The 21,073-nt window shown below is 39.0% G+C and overlaps 1 protein-coding gene across 19 annotated transcripts in view; it reads right to left on the bottom strand.

Moving 5' to 3' along the window:
• Positions 1-21,073, bottom strand: part of EBF1 (EBF transcription factor 1) — a 391,187-nt gene that overhangs the window by 89,617 nt on the left and 280,497 nt on the right. For 10 of the 19 annotated variants that reach the window (XM_045036235.1, XM_045036242.1, XM_045036249.1 and 7 more), the window contains exon 9: positions 11,245-11,375. In XM_045036235.1, the coding sequence (XP_044892170.1) occupies positions 11,245-11,375 (131 nt within the window). Of the gene's footprint in view, positions 1-11,244; positions 11,379-21,073 lie in introns of all 19 variants that reach the window. The other 9 variants (XM_045036233.1, XM_045036241.1, XM_045036246.1 and 6 more) reach the window with 1 other exon arrangement.

Here is a 21,073-nt window from a genome sequence, read left to right as displayed (position 1 = left end):
CTAATTCTTCTGACCAAAAAACTAACCAGGTCCCTAAATCAATGCAGTTAATTGTATAAAACAAAACAGCAACAAGATCATATTTCAAAATAACAGATTTGGGAGAAAAAAGGCTAAAATAAATACATTATACTTGAACTACCTTTGGTTTTGTGGGTTGATTTATTTATTTATTTTTCAGTAATTTCTTTTTTAAATAAACTTTCTCTAGCTCTTTCCCAGGATGTAAATCTTGTGCCAACTGGGCCCCATTAAAGACTGGATCCCATCCTGACCATCTGGGAGCTGGAAAAGCATTGGTGAGTTCCTGAGGTCCAGAGTATTCCAGAAGGAGAGGACTGGACACCAGTAACGCCAGCCCCTGTGGTTTGAAACTACACAATGAGCTCTTTCTCAAGGTTTGTTTTTCTAAATTCAGTTAAGAAGGAACATCATTCCCTACTCGGGCCTGGCTTAGGGTCCAGGGTTGCTGCTTGTTTGTTTGAAAATTAAAATATAAAAGAAAAAGCAAATCCAGATACATTTATGGGAGAGACTAAATGTTTGTTATCAAAGCTGGTGGTTGGCAAGGCAGAATATTTGCCTATGGAGTCAGGAAAGAAAAATATAAAAGCCAAAAGACTGTTAGATGGGGTAGCAGGGAAGGAACCCACCTTTTTAAGGTCTTTGAAAGTTCTAAGAAAAGGATATCAAAGCTATAAGCTACTAAACAGAGATTCGTTTTAACACTTATTTGATGGTATAGGTCACATTTGCATATTGTATACACTGATACTTGCACATATATTCAGTAATTCCTCATTCAACATGTCCCTTCAAGAAGTGAGCTCCACAGAAAACCAGAGCCAAACCCCTTTTAATAGCATGCCACGACAGCTGCTTTCACTGGAAATCTTCAGAAGATGCATTACACCCGTCTTGCTGTTTTAGAGAGAATATATTGAATATAATTGCCATCTCTGTCTTGATGACTCAGGGCCACTGTCATTATGAACAGTCATTAATGTGCCACACAGTAATATAGTTCTGCGTCTGCTTTTTAGGTTTTCCACTTCTGCCCTTCACATTAGGCTGTCATTTCTGCTGTCACTGAGCCTGCTTCTAACAACCTGCCTTTAGTTCGCTCTTTCTAACTTGCTGTGACCTGGGAAAACTGATGATAGTTTATTAAAAATTACTGCTCTGGTTACCCCTAAGTGTGTTATTTTCTGTATTTACTTCTTCTTTCTTTCTTTTTTTTTTTTTTAATGTTTATTTATTTTTGAAACAGAGAGAGACAGACCATGAACAGGGGAGGGTCAGAGAGAGGGAGACATAGAATCTGAAACAGGCTCCAGGCTCTGAGCTGTCAGCACACAGCCCGACGCGGGGCTCAAACTCAGGGACCCCGAGATCATGACCTCAGCCGAAGTCGGCCGCTTAACCGACTGAACCACCCAGGCGCCCCTCTTTTTTTTTTTTTTTTAAGTAAGGTTATGTAACAGTTTTTCTGGGTAAGTGAGGTTTTACTACATTCTTATTGAATGGCTAAAAGATGACCCCGGACTAACACAGATTTTGGTTCAAGTCTAAGCTTTGCAAATCACTAGCTGTGGAACCTTTGGAAAGTCACTCAACCTCTCTGGCATTCAGTTTCATTATCTGAGAAAAAAGTAGGACAGGGGTGGGGGCTAGCAATCTAATTAATCTAAGGATTAATTGACATAATGCTTATAATGAGTTTCGGAGAAGGTCTCACTGATACCAATCACTTAGAAAGTGTTAGTGTTGGGGCACCTGGGTGGCATAGTTGGTTAAGCGTCCAACTCTTGATTTCTACTCAGGTCATGATTTTGTGGTTCAGTTGGTGAGATCGAGCCCCGCATCTGCCTCCTTGCTGTCAGCAGAACCTGCTTGGGATTCTCTCTCCCTCTCTGCCCCTTCCCCGTGTGCACGTATGCATGCTCTCTTTCTCTCTCTCTCTCTCTCAATAAATAAACAAACTTTAAAAAAAAGAAAGTGTTAGTTTTATTATTACTTAACCCTCACCATAACCAACAGATTCACACTAAGGTATTTAAGTGCATCCTTATTGCACAATACATCTAAATATAAACTACCTAATCACACACACATTAAGAAAAACTAAACTGCAATCTATCTATCTGGTACTGACACTTTGAAGCATCACTGAATACAACAGTTGCTAATAAGAAGCATTTGTCTGAATGAACGAATGAATGAATGAATGAATGGTGTCACCCAACAGTATTTTATACAAATTAATGCCTCTGACATGTAAGGATCTGTGCTAAACACTGTGTGAGATTAAGCTGAATTTAGCATGGATCCTGCCTTATGGGAAAGAACATCCCCTTAAATCACAATAATTAAAGATAGGAAGCTATAAGGAATTGAACATGGTAATGATAAGACCATGTAGGAATTTAGGATGAAGAGAAAATATTCAATATCTGAACTGTAAGGAAGATTTCACAGAAAAAAAAAGTGGTATTTTACTGGATCTTAAAGGGCAGAAGAATTTGGGCACAGAGAGGAGGGAAGAGCATTATGGAACAAGGAATGGCATAAGAAAGACAAGAGTACAGGCAGAAAAAAAAATCACAATGGGTATAAGGAGCCACTAACAACTCAGTGTGACTGAAGCATAAGATGAATAGTGCACAAGGATGTTGAAAAGAAAGGTCAGAGCCTTAAGGGGGTATGCTTGAATCCAAAACTAAGGAGTTGCGGTTTTAAAAAAGAGGAAGCCAGTAAGGTTGAATAAGGAGGAAGGTTTTAGTTCAGACCAGCAGGGAGCCATTCCAGCAATTGGCTTTGAGCACACGTATGAAATGAACACAACACTGTACAGATATCCATTTTCTTCCTAAAAGTCACATGACTGCAGCCAGGTGTAAATTTTGTCTTTGATTTATGTTAAAATTAGAAAGGCATCACACTTCTGTGGTTTCCATTTTCAAGTGATAGGCACATACGGGTACTTCCTGAAAGCACTACAAACAACTAATGGACAATGTCATCTTAAAGTTGTTTTTAACCATCCCATAATTACCAACACAGAGGATAGATTTCAAGTGCCTTAGTCATTAAAAGTAAAAATATGGACTAAAGCTTTTTTAGGAATAAGGTGAGCATGGTTGTAACTATTTAACTACATTAAAGAGCCCATTAGAGTATTTTAAATCTGTTTTCTAAATATGCTGGCTCATTTCAAAATGATTCCCCATAAAATAACTTGGGCTTGAAAGGTGTTCTTCAAAGTCACATTCAAAGTTTAATGCAACTGGTTCAGACTGCTCCTTTTATTCCTTACAAATAAAGTATAATTTTACATTAAGCATCTTCTACTTAATAGGTGATCAGTAAGTAGAAGTCGCACACAGACTTGGCAACTTATATATTCAGGAAAAGTAGGAAGCCATGAATTATTTTAAATCCATGCACTTTATCAATCTTGAATTAAACTTATACATGTAAGCCTCAATATATGTAAAATAAATGACACAGCATTTATATATCATATTCACATCATGAAATTTTGAAAGATTATTTGTGATCATGTCTTTCTCTACCTTTCTTAATTTTATTTTTTAAATTTTATTTGAGAGAGAGAGAGAGAGAGATTAAGTGGGGGAGAGAGTCAAAGGAAGAGAGAGAGAGAGAGAGAGAGAGAGAGAGAGAGAGAGAGGAAGACAGAGAGATTCTTACTCAGGTTCCACCCTCAGCAAGGAGCCTGACGCAGTGCTTAATCTCACGACTATGACATCATGACCTCAGCTGCAATCAAGAGTCAGATGCTTAACAAACTGAGCCACACAAGCACCCCTCTTAATTTTATTTTTGATTTGAATGGAATTGTATTGCATAAAAATGTGATATAAATAATAGTCATTAGAGTGTCAATGCCATCATGTATAAAATTTGGGAGGGTTTGGTAAATATAAGGAAGTTTATTAAAAGACTAAGGAGATATCATGAGAAAAGCTGGCACAAGAGAAAGCTGAATCAGGGGTGAGGTTGGTGTCTGGAGAACAGGGATGTAACCCCAGCACTAAGTAGTAGCTAACGTGTTCCCAGGACAAGTCACTGTATGGCTTTGGAGCTTCTTTTTCTGCATTTCCAATAAACAGCTACACTTGATGACTGGAAATGTTCCTCAAAGCCCTCAAAATTTTGTGATTCTACATGTGGTTCAGTAAAAATCAAGGCCAAACAAATAGGCCTGGGAAACTTCCAGTGGGAACACGTATGAGTTGTAGCCATTCATTCTTTAATGTCACAGAGGAGCAAATGGTATTTTTATTTACAATCCTTCCTCTGAGCTATGTGTACAAACGATAATTGAAAGTAGAGATAGGAAGAAAGAAAGACATCAGGAACTGCATTTAAAACCTTGTTTTCCAACTTTTGGATTAAAGTAGGAAATCATTTCTCAGCCCCAAACTGCCATTTATTTACTCAACTATATTCACCCATTAGGTTCCCTCCCCTGCCCCTACAGAAGTCTCTTTTGACTTCTCCCTATCTCTAGGAATGTAGTTGAAGAAAACATTTGTCTGGATGAAAAAGACAACACATAGCCCCTGTGTGAGGCTCATTGGTTCACACAGTGATGAAACTCTGGCTTCTCCATCTGAGCTAAGTGGTCCTGGCAATCTTTAAATATAACTGTCCTGAAAAATCACATGGCATCTAATGCCAAGTGTGCAGTGACTAAAACCAGATGCAAAATATGGGAGAAATTCTGTTCAAAGCCTGCTGCATTGAAGAATAATGGCTCTACACATTCCTGGTCTAATCTGAATAATACTCTGCAAATATTTCAGATGATTTTCTCACATCTACCCCAGACCAATCACTTTGACTGGATTTCATGATTTTACTTCATTAACATGAAACCCATCCATGACTAATATATCCTCCTATAAGGTGATCCCTGAAAAAAGGTTCTGTGATCACAAAAGTTTGGGACATGTCATATACTTTATCTTAGGTGTTCTCAGTGCATGTCAGTATCTCAAAATCTTTGCAAAGTCCTAGAACAAGGGGCAGTTGAATTTATTTGACTCAGCATTTCCCAAACCTACTCCCTCCCTCATCTCCCATGGGGAACCTGTTGATATCCCAGATAATTGATGTATTCCATAGAACTATCTGGAAAGTGAACTAGACTGACGTTGTAGTATAGGCTCAGGTTTATATCAGATACCAGAAACTGAAGTGTAGACAGTAAAAATATTGACTAAAGATATATCAATAGGGAGATCCAATTTTGTGGCTAATTAAATGGTTTTGATGAAGTTCAATGAATCCTTTTGCAAATAAACATGATATTTGTATATTGCCAGTGTGTTGTAAAAGTAAAGCACAATAGTGAAGAAAAGAAGCTACTTGCTACCCATTATCACTGTGCTTCTTTGAGGGGACTTTCAAGAGAGTAAACTCTAGATAAAAGGAATTACAATATTGTAGCTGATTTCAAAGAGGATTTAGTCTAAGCCTCTCATCTTCAGATGGGGAAACTAAAGCCAAATGACCAACCCTGACTAAAATCTAGATTGTCTGACTGAGCAATAGAAGGACTGCAATTAATACTCAAGCCTCCTGACTGGCTCCTTGTCTGCTGCCACTCATGCAATCTACACCTTTGTTTCGATCACTGTTTACATGAAGTTCCCTCCATCTTCTGCTCCTCACCAGTCTCCTGTGTACTTTCTTTACAGGTATCTTAAATACCTTACACTGTATAAACTCTCCCAGAGATTTGAGTGATTAAATCAACAGATTGTCAGAACCTAAAATGCCTAGCACAGAGATCCATCTGTATATAGTAGGAGCCTGACTGGTTATTTGAACAGTCTACTTCTGTCTACACCACTCTCTGTGCCTTCTAGAACCTTGCCTTGAATTTTGAACTACAAATTTAATATTGGTTTATAAAAATATTTGTTTCATGGGAGCAAGTTGCCATTCCAAATAAAACATCAGATCCCACAAAGCCTAATTTTGATCACCCATAGTACCTATTCCAGTGGTAGACACCAACAGGAAAGCCAAACAGTACTCATTGCTTAGAAATTAGAGGAGTTCATAGGGTGCCTGGGTGGCTAAGTTGGCTAAGCCTCTGACTTTGGCTCAAGTCATGATCTCATGGTTCCTGAGTTCAAGCCCCGCATCAGGCTCTCTGCTATCAGTACAGAGCCCACTTTGGATCCTCTGTCTCCCTCTCCCTCTGCCCTCCTCTGCTTGCAAGTACATGTTCTCTCTCTCTCTCTCTCTCTCAAAAATAATAAACATAAAAAAAAGAAATTAGAGGAGTTCAGGAGATATTAAAGTGACTATTAGTTCTATAACCCAGTGGCAGGAGCCCCTCCCCTCCTCCAAATCATATGTTAATGGAAAAGCAAAAACAACCAAGTATATCTCTGATCAAGAAAAAACTCAAAGGGTGCCTGGGTGGCTCAGTCAGTTAAGCGTCCGACTTCGGCTCAGGTCATGATCTCACGGTCCGTGAGTTCGAGCCCCGCGTCAGGCTCTGTGCTGACAGCTCCGAGCCTGGAGCCTGCTTCGGATTCTGTGTCTCCCTCTCTCTCTGACCCTCCCCTGTTCATGCTCTGTCTCTCTCTGTCTCAAAAAAAATAAACGTTAAAAAAAAAAAAAAGAAAAAGAAAAAACTCAACACATATTAATCATGAGCACACATCAACCCTGTTGATTTTCCTGGATTTATATATAAAACACTACAAAGACCAATTTTTTGGTTAAGTCTTTTGGGTAGAGGCAGAATAAGAAGCATAAGAGTATCAATATAATATTTTGCTCTGTAGAAAGAATAAGGAAGAATAACAAATATGGTAAACCAAATTCACAAGAAAGCCATGTAGTTCACCCCAAACTTGGGAACTCACAGAAGGCAGCCCTGAGTTAGGAGCAATGGAGTGCCACCTTTCTTTTTCCCAACCTTCAGGGGGCAATCAGCAAGCTAAACTGAACTACTCATTTGCAAAAGATTGGGTTGGTAGGGAAAGAGCACAGATGAGGGGAAATTAAGCCAGCCCTATTTTCTCTCATTCTTTTTAAAATTCTTTAGCTAAAAAAAGACTCCAAATAATAGCATCAGCTGCTAATCTAAAATGTTATCTGCTTGTCCTGGCCCACCAGTCTGCTCCCTGAGTGCTTTGGGCTATAGAGTGAGAAAATGGAGAAGAGATAAAGTCTGCTTAAAATTGGAAGTATCAGATCTTAGAGGTGGCATAACTTCAAGAGATCATGTGGCCAGGGAATGAAAACCTGGGTAGATAGGAGTCCTATCTAGAGATGAGGCCCAAACAGGTTAACTGTCTTACCTAAGGTCTCTTACATAGACAAGGGAAGAGGTTGTCTTCTGCCCCTAACACAAGGCATGTATTCTTCACAGGGAAAAATCCTTCCTAGAAGCCGATGGCTCCACCTTCAAGCCCATACAACTAAAAAATGAAGGGACTGCTCTAACCTCTCTGTATCCCAAGTCCACCTTAACCTGGAAGGTGATAATAACTGTTAAGATACTCCCCACACATACTGCAGTACAATGCATTAATGGCAATGATGAGCATTACACCCTTGTCTGATGTGGTAAAACACTAGGGTAACAATTTTGGTGTAGGCTAAATCATGGACAGCTAAGAAGGTGAGCCCTGGGGGTACCTGGGTTGCTCAGTTGGTTGAGTGTCCAACTCTTGATTTCGGCTCCAGTAATGATCCCAGGGTCACAGGATCAAGCACCCCTTTGGGCTCCATGCTGAGTGTGGAGGCTGCTTAAGATTATCTCTCTCTCTCTTCCTCTGCTTCTCTCCCACCCCACTCTCTCTCAAAATAAAAAGATTAAAAGGCATATCTCTAGATTTAGAGACGATTATGCTTAAAAGAAAAAAAAAAAAAGAAAAAGAAAGTGAACCCTGGAGTCAGACTGGTTCAAATCCCATCTCTACCATTCGATAACTGAACAGCTTACTTAACTTCCCAAGCCTCAATTTCCTCATCAGTAAAATGAGAACAGCATGGTATACAGATGTTACGAGGCTTGAACGAGAGCCATGCCAAATACTCAGCACATAGTACCTGGCAGCAACTAAGTGCTCAGTGAATGTTAGCTAATATTAGTCATACTCTACACGTTTTCCACAGATCTTTCAGAGATATCCTCTCTTAAATATTCACAGCATTGAGTTCTGATTGTATCCAGTGGAAGCCTGGAGAAATGGCCCCAGCACTGTCTGATATTTTTTGCCTCTACCCAAATGAAAGGCATTTATGTAACGTTATGGGATTAAAAGCAACCACCACAGTCACTATTACTATTGCTACTATTGCTATTACTACTACTTCTACTACCATACTTGGATTACTATGAGTGTTTTGTTCTCTCTCCTATTTCTGTCCTTCTTCCTTTTGGTAAGACTCCACTTTCTCTATTGGTACCTTTGGCTTTTATTTCCTCTGTAAAAACATACACAATATTACAAATGCCACCTCTAGCGCTGTCGGTCTGTGTGATAATGGGCAAGTTTCTTAAACCTCTCTGACACTCGTTTCACTCATATATATCTAACACAGGGATATCACGAGGATCAAATAAAATAATACCCATGAAGTGCCTACACATGATAAAACCCTTAGTAAATGTGAGCTACTTCTCTTTATTATACAATGGATTTTTGGATTTGAGGCAGTACCAAATTCTCTCCCTCCGCTAAAAGAGAGAGAACGTCACGTCTTTCAAATAGCCTGTATGAAAATGTAAATATAGTTTAGAATATTTACAAAAAGTTCACCTCTGCAAGGCTCATTTTCCTGAATGTCAAGACTATTACAATAGTAACCCAAATTAAAGTCCTCCATTCAGACACCCAATTGCTAATGCTGCAGAGGATTTACTTATTTTGAAAGAATATCTACATTTTGGAAAGCATCTGGTAGGTTTCCACTGGGAAAGAGTCATAGTTGATTTATGGCATGCTCACACATGAGAGCAGTTTGGGAGGAGGAGGTGGGCAAAGAAGGAGCATGCACGCCCCACCCTCACCTCCTAGCTGGACTCATAAGATTCATTGTGAGAGGCTTCTGGTACATGCAAGCCAGTGGCAGTGGACGGACTGAGGAAGAAGGACAAAGTTTCATGACTTGCATTGATTTTGTTATATGGAAACAGATCCTTTAAAGTAATTCAGATAAATCTAAATTAGAATTTAACCTTCCTTATCTGTTCCCAAAAGAGGGCAAGAATATGGAGGAACAGAAAGAAAACACAAGGGCCTTGGCTGGGAAAAAGGTGGGAGTACAAATAATGATTTCCTGATATGTCAAAGTCCTTGTTCCATAACCAATGCAATGTTGGGCTAAGACGACATAAACTTTTAAAGGAAGCTTCAGACTAACCCACCTTATTCTCAGAGGTTCAATAAGACTTACTGCCAGTTCTCAGGCCTCACTTTGACTACCGTAATATAGAGCAAGAAGTCCATATTATATTTATTCTTCCCCTCTCCCAACTTCAATGATAAGCAACAGAATGAGGGATAGAAAGGGATGAAGATACAACCCACAACTTGCCAGAAGCTGTCTTTGTGAGGACTGCTGTCTCCAGCAGGGATGAAGGCACCAGACCGGCGGCAAAACATGCCCTGTATGTGATGCTTCTAATTTTACAACCCAATGGTTCTAACAAAGAATGGGGTGCAGTCGTCAGCTAAAGCTCAGTCCACCTTTCATGCCGGGAATGTTCCAACTTGGACAACAATTAGTATGGTGGACTGAAAAGCCCATCTCTGATTCAGTTTTACGAGAGCTTTGATTCTCTGGCCAAGTGCATACTGCTACTCGGCAGCATGGGAAATACAAAAGCAGTGGCAGTACAGGCTGGCAAGGGGCTGGCCTGAGTGGGTTACTGCCAGGGAGAAGTGCACATAGAAGACTTAAAAAGGACAGGCTCCGGTTGGAAAGATAAACATATTCAACTACCACAGTCTTAACTCCGCTCACCTCTATGGCCCACCTAGAGAGAAAACACAAAGTATCTAGATAGGCTGAACAGTGGCGTCATGGTAGGACAGCTAGAAATGGAAATAAAAAGTCAGAGTTCTAGCTCCAGTTCTGCTGCTGACTTCTTTGTGTGGCTACATACGTATGAGCCATGCTTCATGGGCTCTGGGCAGCTGCTTCGGGGTTTTGTAAGCGTTATCTCTAAGCCTTAATACCTTTATTAAGAAAAGATACATGCTAAGAGTATCTACCCCATGGCACAGAGGGAATATTGAGATGATCTACATCAAGCACTGAGCACACAGCCTAGTGTACAATAAGTCCCAGAAAAGTTCAGTGGTTCACATGACTGTCTGTAAAGCAAGCAGGATGAATGAGCTCAGTGGTACCTTATAGCCCTAGCGTGGATTTTATTCTAAACTTTGGGGAAGTGAAAGAGAAAGAGCTCTGGGCATGCTATTCAAGAAATCTAGGCCCAGAATATAGAAAGCAAAGGCAAGTTTTCCACGCCATCTCTATAATGGTGAGGTTTACATTTTATAGTCTTGAGTTAACATTGATTATTGCCAGAAAAGTCAACTGGCAGGTTAAAATAATGATCACAGTGCTTAGAAAGCACTACGCACACAGAACAAAGTCATTTTCATGTGGCTGCAGTCACATACTGGGAGGCCTGTGAGCTGTAAATTCCTGGGCCTGGATAAAGTCTTTGGTTCTTTGAGGTTCCCCTGGTAAATCACTCACTCTTGAATGAAGAGTCACTGAATAAGTCAAGAACCACCTACACTTGGATTATTACTGTCATAGGAATGGTTTTCCTTGAAGATGGGCCTATAGCAGGCCCTGTCTACAAATATTCACGATTACTACCTTGTCAAAGTTTGAATGGGGCTTTTCCTATATATTTTGTGACTTTGCATCTCCTTTCCCATTCCCAGTACACAATAGGACCTTCATGCCACAGCTAGTCCAAGAGGACAAATGACAAAACAGAAGCTCTCCTGGTGCTTAAGGGCCAGAGGACAGAAGTCATTCCAGTAGACAGTGGTGCCTCCAAGTACACCCAACCCATGTCTCCTGGTTTCCCAGAGTTCTGTAGACCAGAGCTGGCCCACCCAGGGTGGCACTACAAAATTCTACACACTCTATTAGAAATTCAAGTGTAGACAGTATCCTCAACTAGACCAACCTATTAGATATTAATGTTCAGACAACACCTACCTCACTCCAGACCAGCATGGTACCGAATATGACCTGTAACCCATCAAAGAAATTGTCCCCTATGATGATCACAGTCGCGCCTCCCGTCGTCCATCCTTCACTCGGGCTGATGGCTTTGATACAGGGAGTAGCTGCTTTTCAACACACATGAAAAAGAGAAGGAGTCTGCTGTTAGAACCAAACTTTAATGATGGGAGACTCGAGAAAAAGAAAAAAATATATCTTTTATCTTTTCACTAACAGGAAGTCCCTCAAGATCTCAGAATTTTCTAGCTGCTTTAGGACCTAAAACCTAAGGGTGCAATTTTCAATTTTTAAAAGCATTTTTTTCCTTGTTTCTATTGACATACAAATATTTTACCCAAACAATTTTCAAACATGAAATCTTATGAAATAAAACACAGAAGCAAATTTTAATTCATGAGATGTTAAAGATTAAAAAAAATTAGGTGACTTCTTGGAACACATCGGAAACATTATAGAATTGCTTCCTGATTAAACATACTTCCCAAAGTTAAATCAATAGATTTTTAGATAGCATTGCTGCCCAAAGGGAAGTGAGAAAGAGAGGAGGTTGGAGCAGGAAAACATTCTTGCTCCATGCCTTCCACCTATAACATGAACACAGCAACATTTCTCACAAAAATCATTAAGCTTTTTTTCAACAAATGACACAGACCCCATTTTATAGATGTAAAGTATGAAGGTCACTCAGGGTGAATTATGTAACCAAATAGCTGAGTCAGGGCTGAACCACAAAATGTCTCATGACCTTTGCTTTGTTGTCATTCCCAGGCATAAAACTCTAGAAAGGACTTTTTTAAAAAAATTTCATATCTCTTCTCTTTCTCTTATAAATGGCCCTTGGAGATGGGAAATAATTTGCAAATACCATGATTCTAAACGGACTGGAGGTGGTTTGTCTGATGAGTACAGCATACTTTCAATGCAATTGCTAGGCATAAATGTAATTGTAGGATTATGTTTTTGAAATCTCTCAGAAGGCACCAATGATTTTTAACTCCACAGTGCCATGCTGTTGTTCTCATGATTACTTTTATGAGCAGAAACAAAGCAAAATTCTAAAGCAAGGGAGATATTGCGCAAGGAGAGGAAACGAGACCCTTCTCTTTAATAAAAAAGTTTATTAAGTATCCAAGACTGACTTTCCAAATATTGAAGCCAACAAGAGCACCAGTTAATTTTAACGGGAAGAAGCTGGAAAAAAAACCATTGGCCTTTGTCAAATTTGGCAAAATGTCATGCTTTAACTTTTGCAAGAAGAAAAGAAAATACTAAGCCCATCCCGGCGGGACCATCGTTCACGTGCCACCACACAAACAAGTAGAATGGGTTTGATTTTGATTCAAATTCATCTTATAAAATAACACAGAGAAATTAGGAAATATCCAAACTAAACATTTCATGTTGGCTGAACTCACAGTAATGCATTTATAACTAAAACTAGGTAGTTCAGATGCCTTTTCTCTCCTTCACTTTCTCCCCAAAACAAAATAATTAATCAAGAAAATGTAAATGATTCATAACTTGAAAATTCTTGTCCAATTTTTAACACACATAAAGGTTGTGGTCAATGCTCCATAGGCACAGGACTTTTTCTTAAGCAAAATTTTTTCTTTAGAAATAAAGATGTTTAAATGCATGACTGAGTATTCCCAAACCCAAGGTAGAATATTATGTATGATTTCAAGACATTTATAACAGAAAAAAAGTACATGTAACAATTATGTAGAATTCCTAAAATAAAAGCAGTTTGGAAACATGCTGGTTAATGTCTCAAAATCTCAATTCTTAATTTCTAACTCAGCATACTTAGTTGTTAAAGTAGAGCAGAAAGGGTGCCATATCTCCAGATACTTCTGAGAAGAATAGGATCTTGGTTTAACTGAACTGGTCTTGAAAGAGTCTTGCCTAATGGCAAAGTGCGAAATCTAATGGTATCATTAAATGCTACCCCTGTGACTACCTTCATAAACCACAATATAGTCTTGATGTTCATTATCTGTATTAGCTTTCTTTTAATTTTTAAAATTTTATTTTTGTAATCATGCAAGCACACTTCTCTACGTAAAGAAGTGTGCTTGCACACTTTAGACTCCTCCAGGCTTACTTAGCATTGCACAAAAGGAGGCAGAAGACTGTGTTGGATCTCTGAGAGACTCTCCTATAGCAAAGTTGTTCTGATAGTATGGTGAAGCTGGTTTTAGAGTTGACCCCCTCCCGCTTCTTTCCATTTGTTATTCGTAGGATAAAAAGGGCATGTAAGTATATATGTCTATGTGTGTTATGTGCTTTCAAACACTTCCTAAGAAAGTGATAATGTTTTCAAATTCTGTGAGCAACCAACCAGAAACAAAGCTAACTGTCAACTAGCTAAAAGAAAGAAAGATCATCAAGCCTCCAGAGACAACATGGTGAGGAGACAATATGTGACACCATCTTCCTAGCTTTTTAGAGAAAAGAACCCTTGAAGGAAGTACTCCAAGAAGAGAGTGACATACTCTTCGATCCATCCTACCTCTGTACTCAACCATCCACTATCTTAGCTTAGAGACTAGATGCCATTCCTAGAACAAGTAAGTCATGCAGACTTTTTTTCTGAAGTTAGGCTTCAGAGGGTTCTAAAGGTGCTCCTATACATCTGTGTATCATAGTGGTCTTGAAAGGAAGCTCTGTGGTATTTCCTCACTGGGAAGTTTAGAAAATATGTAAAGGACTTTGGGCTGTCCCACTGAGAGACAGAGGTGGGAAAGTAATGTTAGTGGCATTTAGTGCCTGGAAATCAAGGATGCTAACTATCCAACAGTGCACCGGATATTCCCCCAAATGAAGAACTCTAAGATGTCAATAAGACAAGGTAGAAGGCACTGTGACTAGATAAACAGATCAGTCTCGAGGGCAGTTACTAAGAACTCACAGATTCATATAGGCCAAGGCAAGAAACATAAACGAATACAGCAGCTCAGAGTCTCAGAATAAGCATGAGATGAATGGCCCCTGACACTAAGAACTGGGGAAGGTCTAGCCACTGGTACTCCCCACACAAATGCAGGTCAAGTGTGGTCTGGTCTTCTGATCTTTTGAAAGAAGCTGGGAACTAGATTTTTATGTGAATTTCCCAATCTTTAAATGCTGGCAACTAACTCAATTTTCTTAAACGTGTAGGCTGTAAACAAAATGTTTATGGGGGTAAATTTAATGCCTAGGCCACCATTTTACATTTTTATCCTATTCACAAACCTGCCAGACTAAAAGCAGCTCAGGAAATACCTGCAAATGTACCTAAACTACAGGTATCCAAAAGTTCACTGCAGCAAAAAATTCAAGAGTCTAGGTGCCCCCAATAATAGAGTGGTTAAATAAATTATGATATATCCCTACTACAGAATATTAGGAGTGCCATCAGAATGGCTGGAAAAGATTTCTATCAACTGACATGGAAAGATATCAAAGTAGGTTAGGTAAGTAAAAACACAATTTATAGTCTAATGAATAATGTGATTTTGTTAACTTAAAAAATGATATATATAGGAGCCTATCTGTGCACCTGTGCTTGTGTGTATGTAGTTACACGTGAACAAAGGTCTGGAAGGACGTACATCCACTGTCCCCAGTGGATCCATATGAAAGAGCAATGGCACTGGGGTGGGGCTGAGGGGGCAGGGAGACTGGTAAATTTTACTCTATAGAAAGCCAAATGGTTTGAATGTTTTCAATGAGCACACATTAAGGTAATGTTATCATAATAAAAATTAAATAACAGAATAACAGAGCACTTAATTCTGTAAGAGATAAAGGTACTATTTGGAGCACATTGATACAAATTTAAAAAGAAAAAGAAAAAAAGCCCAGCTGTGCTGACTAACAGATCCCGAGCCTCTCCTTCTCTCTTCTTTTTGGGTAAGCTTTGCTCTGAGGAAGCCCAGACAACATCTGAGCAGCCAAGGACCTGTTTTTCTTTCATTCAAGATATCCAAAGAGACATGGAGGGGACAACAAGGAGAGATCATTTTTAATAGTCATAGTGGATATATTCAGTAGAATTTGAAGGTGAAAATATTTATAAACGAACTCAATTCAGCCCAGGAATGTAATAATCAGTACAATTCTATCTCCATGAAAATATTATAAAATAGGGGAGGGGGGTGGATTTGATTGAATACAAAACCACTTTTACCAGCCAAATCTTGATTTAATTAGTAAATAATTTAATTAATAAAAGATTCTTTCTTCTTCACCAGTGAATTTTCACTGTGGTAACCACAAGGATGATAAGCCAATTCCTGGTTCTAAATCCCATTGAAAATAAAAGTTGAAGTTGATTTTTTTTCTTTGCCCTTTTTTTTTTTTTACCTCTTCCCCCACCCCCAACAGCCACCAAAGTAGAGGAGATTTTCTTTCCTTCAAACTATGACAATAACATGATTACCCCACCACAGTTTAGCATAATGGCTCTGAAATGCTCGTGGCACATTGCAGAGTTAAAGTGGAAATTATTAGGTAGCTCTTCTTTGTTATAATAATGATCACTCCACAAATAAAAGCTCTTCTCCCAAAGGTACTGCAAGGCACAAAATGCTAATTCTGAAGATTATGTGTGTGCTTTTATTAAATATTACCATGCCCTGCCTGTTTGAGGGCTTCTCTGCTCTGATTGTTTTATGAGTACCATGTTAATGTCATTCCCATCTTGCTAGCAGCAGGCACACATTTTAGCGTTTGTATGAGAGTTGATCAAAGGCCACGTGCTGGGGGAATTGCTGAGAAAACACGGACAAGCGATAAAAATCTAACAGATTAATTGGTTTAAATTTCATTTCAGGGTGTTGAACTTTGGCTCGGGACTCTAATACTACACCGTGAGTCAGGGCCTAATTACCAGATTTCCAATTTGCTTCTGAACAATGGTCGTGGTGAGAAGAAAAAGAGAGGGAAGAATGAGGGGGAAAAAAAAAAGAAAAGAAAGAAGGAAGGAAAGAAATCATTCAGCCTCCAGTACATATTTAACAACTAATGTTCTGTGTGCAGACAACTGCACCAGGGGACATTTGCTATCACCTGCTCTACCTCCAGAGCGTTTATATTTCCTTCCAATAGCCACAGAAGACAGAAGAAATCACGGATGCCCTCAGCAGTTTAAAATTCTCTGATTTCCAGAATCAATGTTACAAGATGCAAGTGTCTGCTCAATCACATTGGAAGCATCAGTTCCCTTTTTTAGCAAGGTGAGTTTGTAAGTTAGAATTGCACCTTAGCCTCCAATAGAAATGATCTATTTCATTGATAGAAAGCAAGGGCCAGGAGAGCCATGTTTACCTCAGGGTTTATGGGTGGCCTTGGGAATAAGGGTTAATTGAGCTCAGAGGTGCCTGCCCATTGAGGTGAATTAGTGGTGTGTGCAGCTATCAGCAGGGGCCTGGGGCTGCTCATACTTTTGCCTCTGAAATCTTTGTACTGTGATCAATACCTCACTTGTTTGAGGTATCCGTACAGATGACCTGGGTGCAAGATTTATCATCTCTTATCTCCAAAATGAGGCTTTTGTGACAGTCGATGTCCTATAATGGAAGTCTCATTAAAGATGCACTGTTTGGCTCTTTTGTCCCTTCCTGTATTTAAACATGCTGGGAAAACAACACTTCATCAGTTGGTAAAATGTGTAAATATATAAATGTTCTCGTCCCATTCTAAATCTCAAGATAAAATTCCACTAAAATAGATACAAGCTGATTTCCCATTTCCATCATGTATGATATATGAAGAGATGTAAACTCTCCTTTTTCAGCATTCTGTCAGCCAGAACTCTCTATTAATGAGCATTTCTACGGAGCAGATAACTGATGCTTACAATGGAGGTGAAGATGCTGGCACCAGCCCTTACTGGCTGGCTCCTGAATAAAGACAGAAAGATGCAATTATGTTAAGTTGATTTAACATTCAGAGTATTACAGTATTTGCAAATGGGCAACAGCTCCAGCTGTTCAAATTGCACCTCTCTCACTCAGAATGACCTTGAAGCAGTCACTTAGCCTCTCTAAAGCTCTTACCCTCTCCAGGCAGTAATTTCTGCTCACAGACTTGTGGCAAAATGCAGGATGTGTCTGCTTGCGTCTTGTTGTTTTACTATGTGCCAGGCACAGAACATGCTAGTTGCTGCTGTAATAATTATTGTTATCACCAGTTTCCCACAAGCCAGAGTTTATTTGCTCACTAGAATATCCAACAGTCTCATCATTCCAGGTTGTGTACTTGACTGTAAAACTTTCCTAGGAACCTTCAGTACAACGACTTGCTTAACCTAGCCAGCTAACTTGAATGAGGAGGTGAATCTCGCATCAGTACTTCTAAGGTGGAATTTTTTTTAAGGCTCTCATTTGCCTGGAATGAACATTAATGGAGATCTTTTCAGAAATAAGGACATGACTTTCCTGTTATTGTCCCAAATTTTTAAGACTTGTGAAACCCATGAGCTCAGCCCACTTCTTTTCTCTCTCTCTCTCTCTCTCTCTCTCTCTCTCTCTCTCTCTCTCTCTTTTTTTTTTTTTTTATCACGATTGTGGGATCATGACCCAAGCTGAAATCAAGAGTCAGGTGCTTAACTGACTGAGCCACCCAGGTGCCCCTAGCTCAGCCCATTTCTATGGGACACTTGTGACCTCATATAATCTCATGAGGGCCTTTCTCTCTGTATCTACTTGATTTTGGTGAAGTTGTGCTTGACAGCAGGCCTCTTCCAGAAATGACAGGGACACAAAGGAATTCTACTTGGGCTCAATGCATAGATATACACCCTTCTTGTTAAATCAAAACAATGATTCTTGCTAGGTTTTTTAAGTGAAATGATTACTTTCCTGACTACTCCCAGATCAGCAGTACCAATACCTGCATTCTTGGATCCTGACAACTGGCAGCTACTGGCCAGGAAGGAGGACAAACAGATGGTTTGCTCCTAGCAGGAAGACTGACCCTCTATATTTTCATTATGTACAGGATGCAAATCTACTCTGGGTTTACCCACTTTCCAACTGGATGCCTTGGAAACCAATCAATAGCAGTTATAATGCCTGACCTGAACCCTCGCACCAGCATGTGCAAACTTCACTTTCAGGATGATAACCTCACCACATACTCCTACTAATCAGCTAACAAACAAATAAACATAACTCTTAATACAAACAAATAAATAAAGCTCTTAAATGACTAGATTTATTTCTGCCTTCCCTTATTTCTTTTTTAGTAATTGCTTTATGCAGCTAAGCATTTTATTGTTTATTAGGATTTTCATTTTGTTTTGTTATTGGTCTTCATTTATTGCCCCATCCACTAGCATATCTAAATATTACTTGGCAAAGAATAATATATTATATATGCAAAAGAGATTCTCTGTGTGTGTCACTTTGAAGAGAAATGAAACCCATGATATGGAGATTTCTCAATACCAATGCAATTAAATCTATTAAATATTAAATGAGGAGATCAAGAATTTCAAATGTTTTCCATCCTTTATTCCAAAATGGCTTTATTTGGCAAAGTCCTTCACTTTGACAACATTAATGGCTCTCACAGAAAAGGAGAAAAGAAAAACCTCACAGTCAGTAGATGGAAATGTAAATCCAAAGTCCATCTACGTTAACACAGAGTTAACCTAGTGGGAATATCTAGGTGTATCTCAGTTTAGCTAAGTTCCAAACTATGCCATTTGCTAAAGGCAGAGTAAGTCCAAATTGTATCTGCTCTCTGTTTAATTTTCATCTTTCTTACTCTATTCTGAATCAGCAAAATTCTTCAACAATCAGTGGACACAGATCTGAGCAAGGGAAGAGCAGAAATCCTAGAGCAACAATTGTAATCTGAACATTTTAGGGCAAGTACTTTTAGATTCCTGAGTTTGTCTACCTGAGATCCATAACTGTGTAGGTTCAGCACACAGGGTTATTTAACAATTTAGCAGTGAAAAATCTTGACATTTTGATGTACCTGTAACTTCTAAATTGCACTTGAAAGACTTGTTGAAGGCTTTTTGATTCAATGACAGCAACATAGCATTGTTTCATAATATGCAAAAATTGTTTCTTAACACTTCGGAAGCTCAGAATTTTATAAACTCAAGGAGGTGAGAATTTGCTGTTATCCCCCTCATGTTTGATCTCCCAAATCCAAAATTAAAATATACAAAATATTAATCCCACAATAACTAATGGCAAATATTGCCACTGTTTTTTGTTTCTTTTCTTTTTCTCTCTTGTTCTAGGATCATCAGCCACACCACTGAAAAAAAAATTATTGTAGAAGGTGGGAGAATCCTCAAAATGAATTATTCATGGATCCAATTGTGATATTTGTTTCAACAATAGTAAATTCACTTGCCTCTGATTATACAATAAGTAAATAACTCTTTTCTTCCTGACAAGGAGAACTTTTATGCACAAAATTATTTTTAGCCCAATTCTCCTTATTATCCTGTTGTAAGAAAAGTTCTAGATATGAAAGCCAGGGAAGAAAGGAAAATGAAAATAACTTTCCAAAACTGGACAGCCAATATTGTGAAAAGAGAAAACAATTTTCAGGTTAAAAAAAAAAAGAAAAAAAAAACATGTAAGTGCTTCTTCAAGGAATACTCGAGTCCTTATTCGCAGGCAATCTTCCTGGGCCTGGAAAATCATAAAGTCAAATATGAGCAAGTCTAGTGGAAAATCTGTGATGTTAATCTTGGCTGGAGTCGTATTTTTAACAGGCCTTGAATGCGTGTGCCGGATTATCCAGATGGCCATACAGGAATCGGCCTGATAGGATTAAACCTTTATGCTGAACTCTGCTCCATCTGTTCGCCAAGGTTTGCCTTTCCTTATCTGAATATGAATTTTTAGCCTCCTTGTGTCTGGGACCCGGACTAAACTCAACATTAAAAACGTATCTGTGTGCAGATAATTTAACATTTCATTAGTTAGTCTCAGTTGATATCAGCTTGGTCTTTTCCTAGAAAACATTTTTACAAAGAATTTTCCCAAGAAGGAATTTAAAACCATGTAGGATCTTTTGTCATCATTGTTAAAGGGTTTTGTCTTTTTCCTCCTATTGAATTCTAGGACTCATTCAATGCACTGTCAAAGTAGGGGTTTACACTAATGTTTGCCCATAAAGACAGAAAAGGAAGACTTGGTATCCTCTCTGCAGAACCTGACTACGAGAAGAGATGAGATATCCTTCCGACTGGATGAATGATCCAAGCAGAATATATTCATGTATGGGATTTTTTTTTCCATTACAAGAGGATTGGTATTAGTCATCATTTGATAAAATTAGCTACAACAGCCATTTCTATCATTTTCACTAGGTTTTCTATGTTTTAAGATGGCTTTTTTAGGGGATGGGGTTTGTAATTCAGAGCTTCATCTTGAATGAAACAGACTATTTTGTCCTCGTGCATACATCCCCAGAAGAAGTGAAGTTACTTATTTTTCAGCTGGAAAAGTTGACTGGGCAAGTCTCAGGACAGAGGTCAGTGAGTAACCAATAAGCCAGAGCTCTGATAGATGGTTCTGGGGTTTCCAACCCTGTGACAAAGGAAGAGGGAGGGCTGTGACTGCTGGGCTCAGCGAAGCAAACAGCATGCAAATGAATGAATAAGTTGCATAAAAGAAGGATCTTTTAGCATCCTACTTTGTGGCTGGTTTAGGCAATGTGATCGTTAGATGTGCTCAGTGTAGATTTGTGATGGAAACGCAAGAGACTGCAACCTTTGGAGCCTGAGTCCTAAGAATGTAAGATCCTTCTAGCAGTCTAGAAGGGCAGGGATCCACCAGCTTTC

The sequence above is a fragment of the Felis catus genome, chromosome A1, assembly GCF_018350175.1.
Source record: "Felis catus isolate Fca126 chromosome A1, F.catus_Fca126_mat1.0, whole genome shotgun sequence".
Lineage (NCBI taxonomy): Eukaryota > Metazoa > Chordata > Mammalia > Carnivora > Felidae > Felis > Felis catus.
The sequence above is the reverse complement of the archived record's forward strand: the minus strand, read 5'-3'. Positions and strand labels throughout refer to the sequence as shown.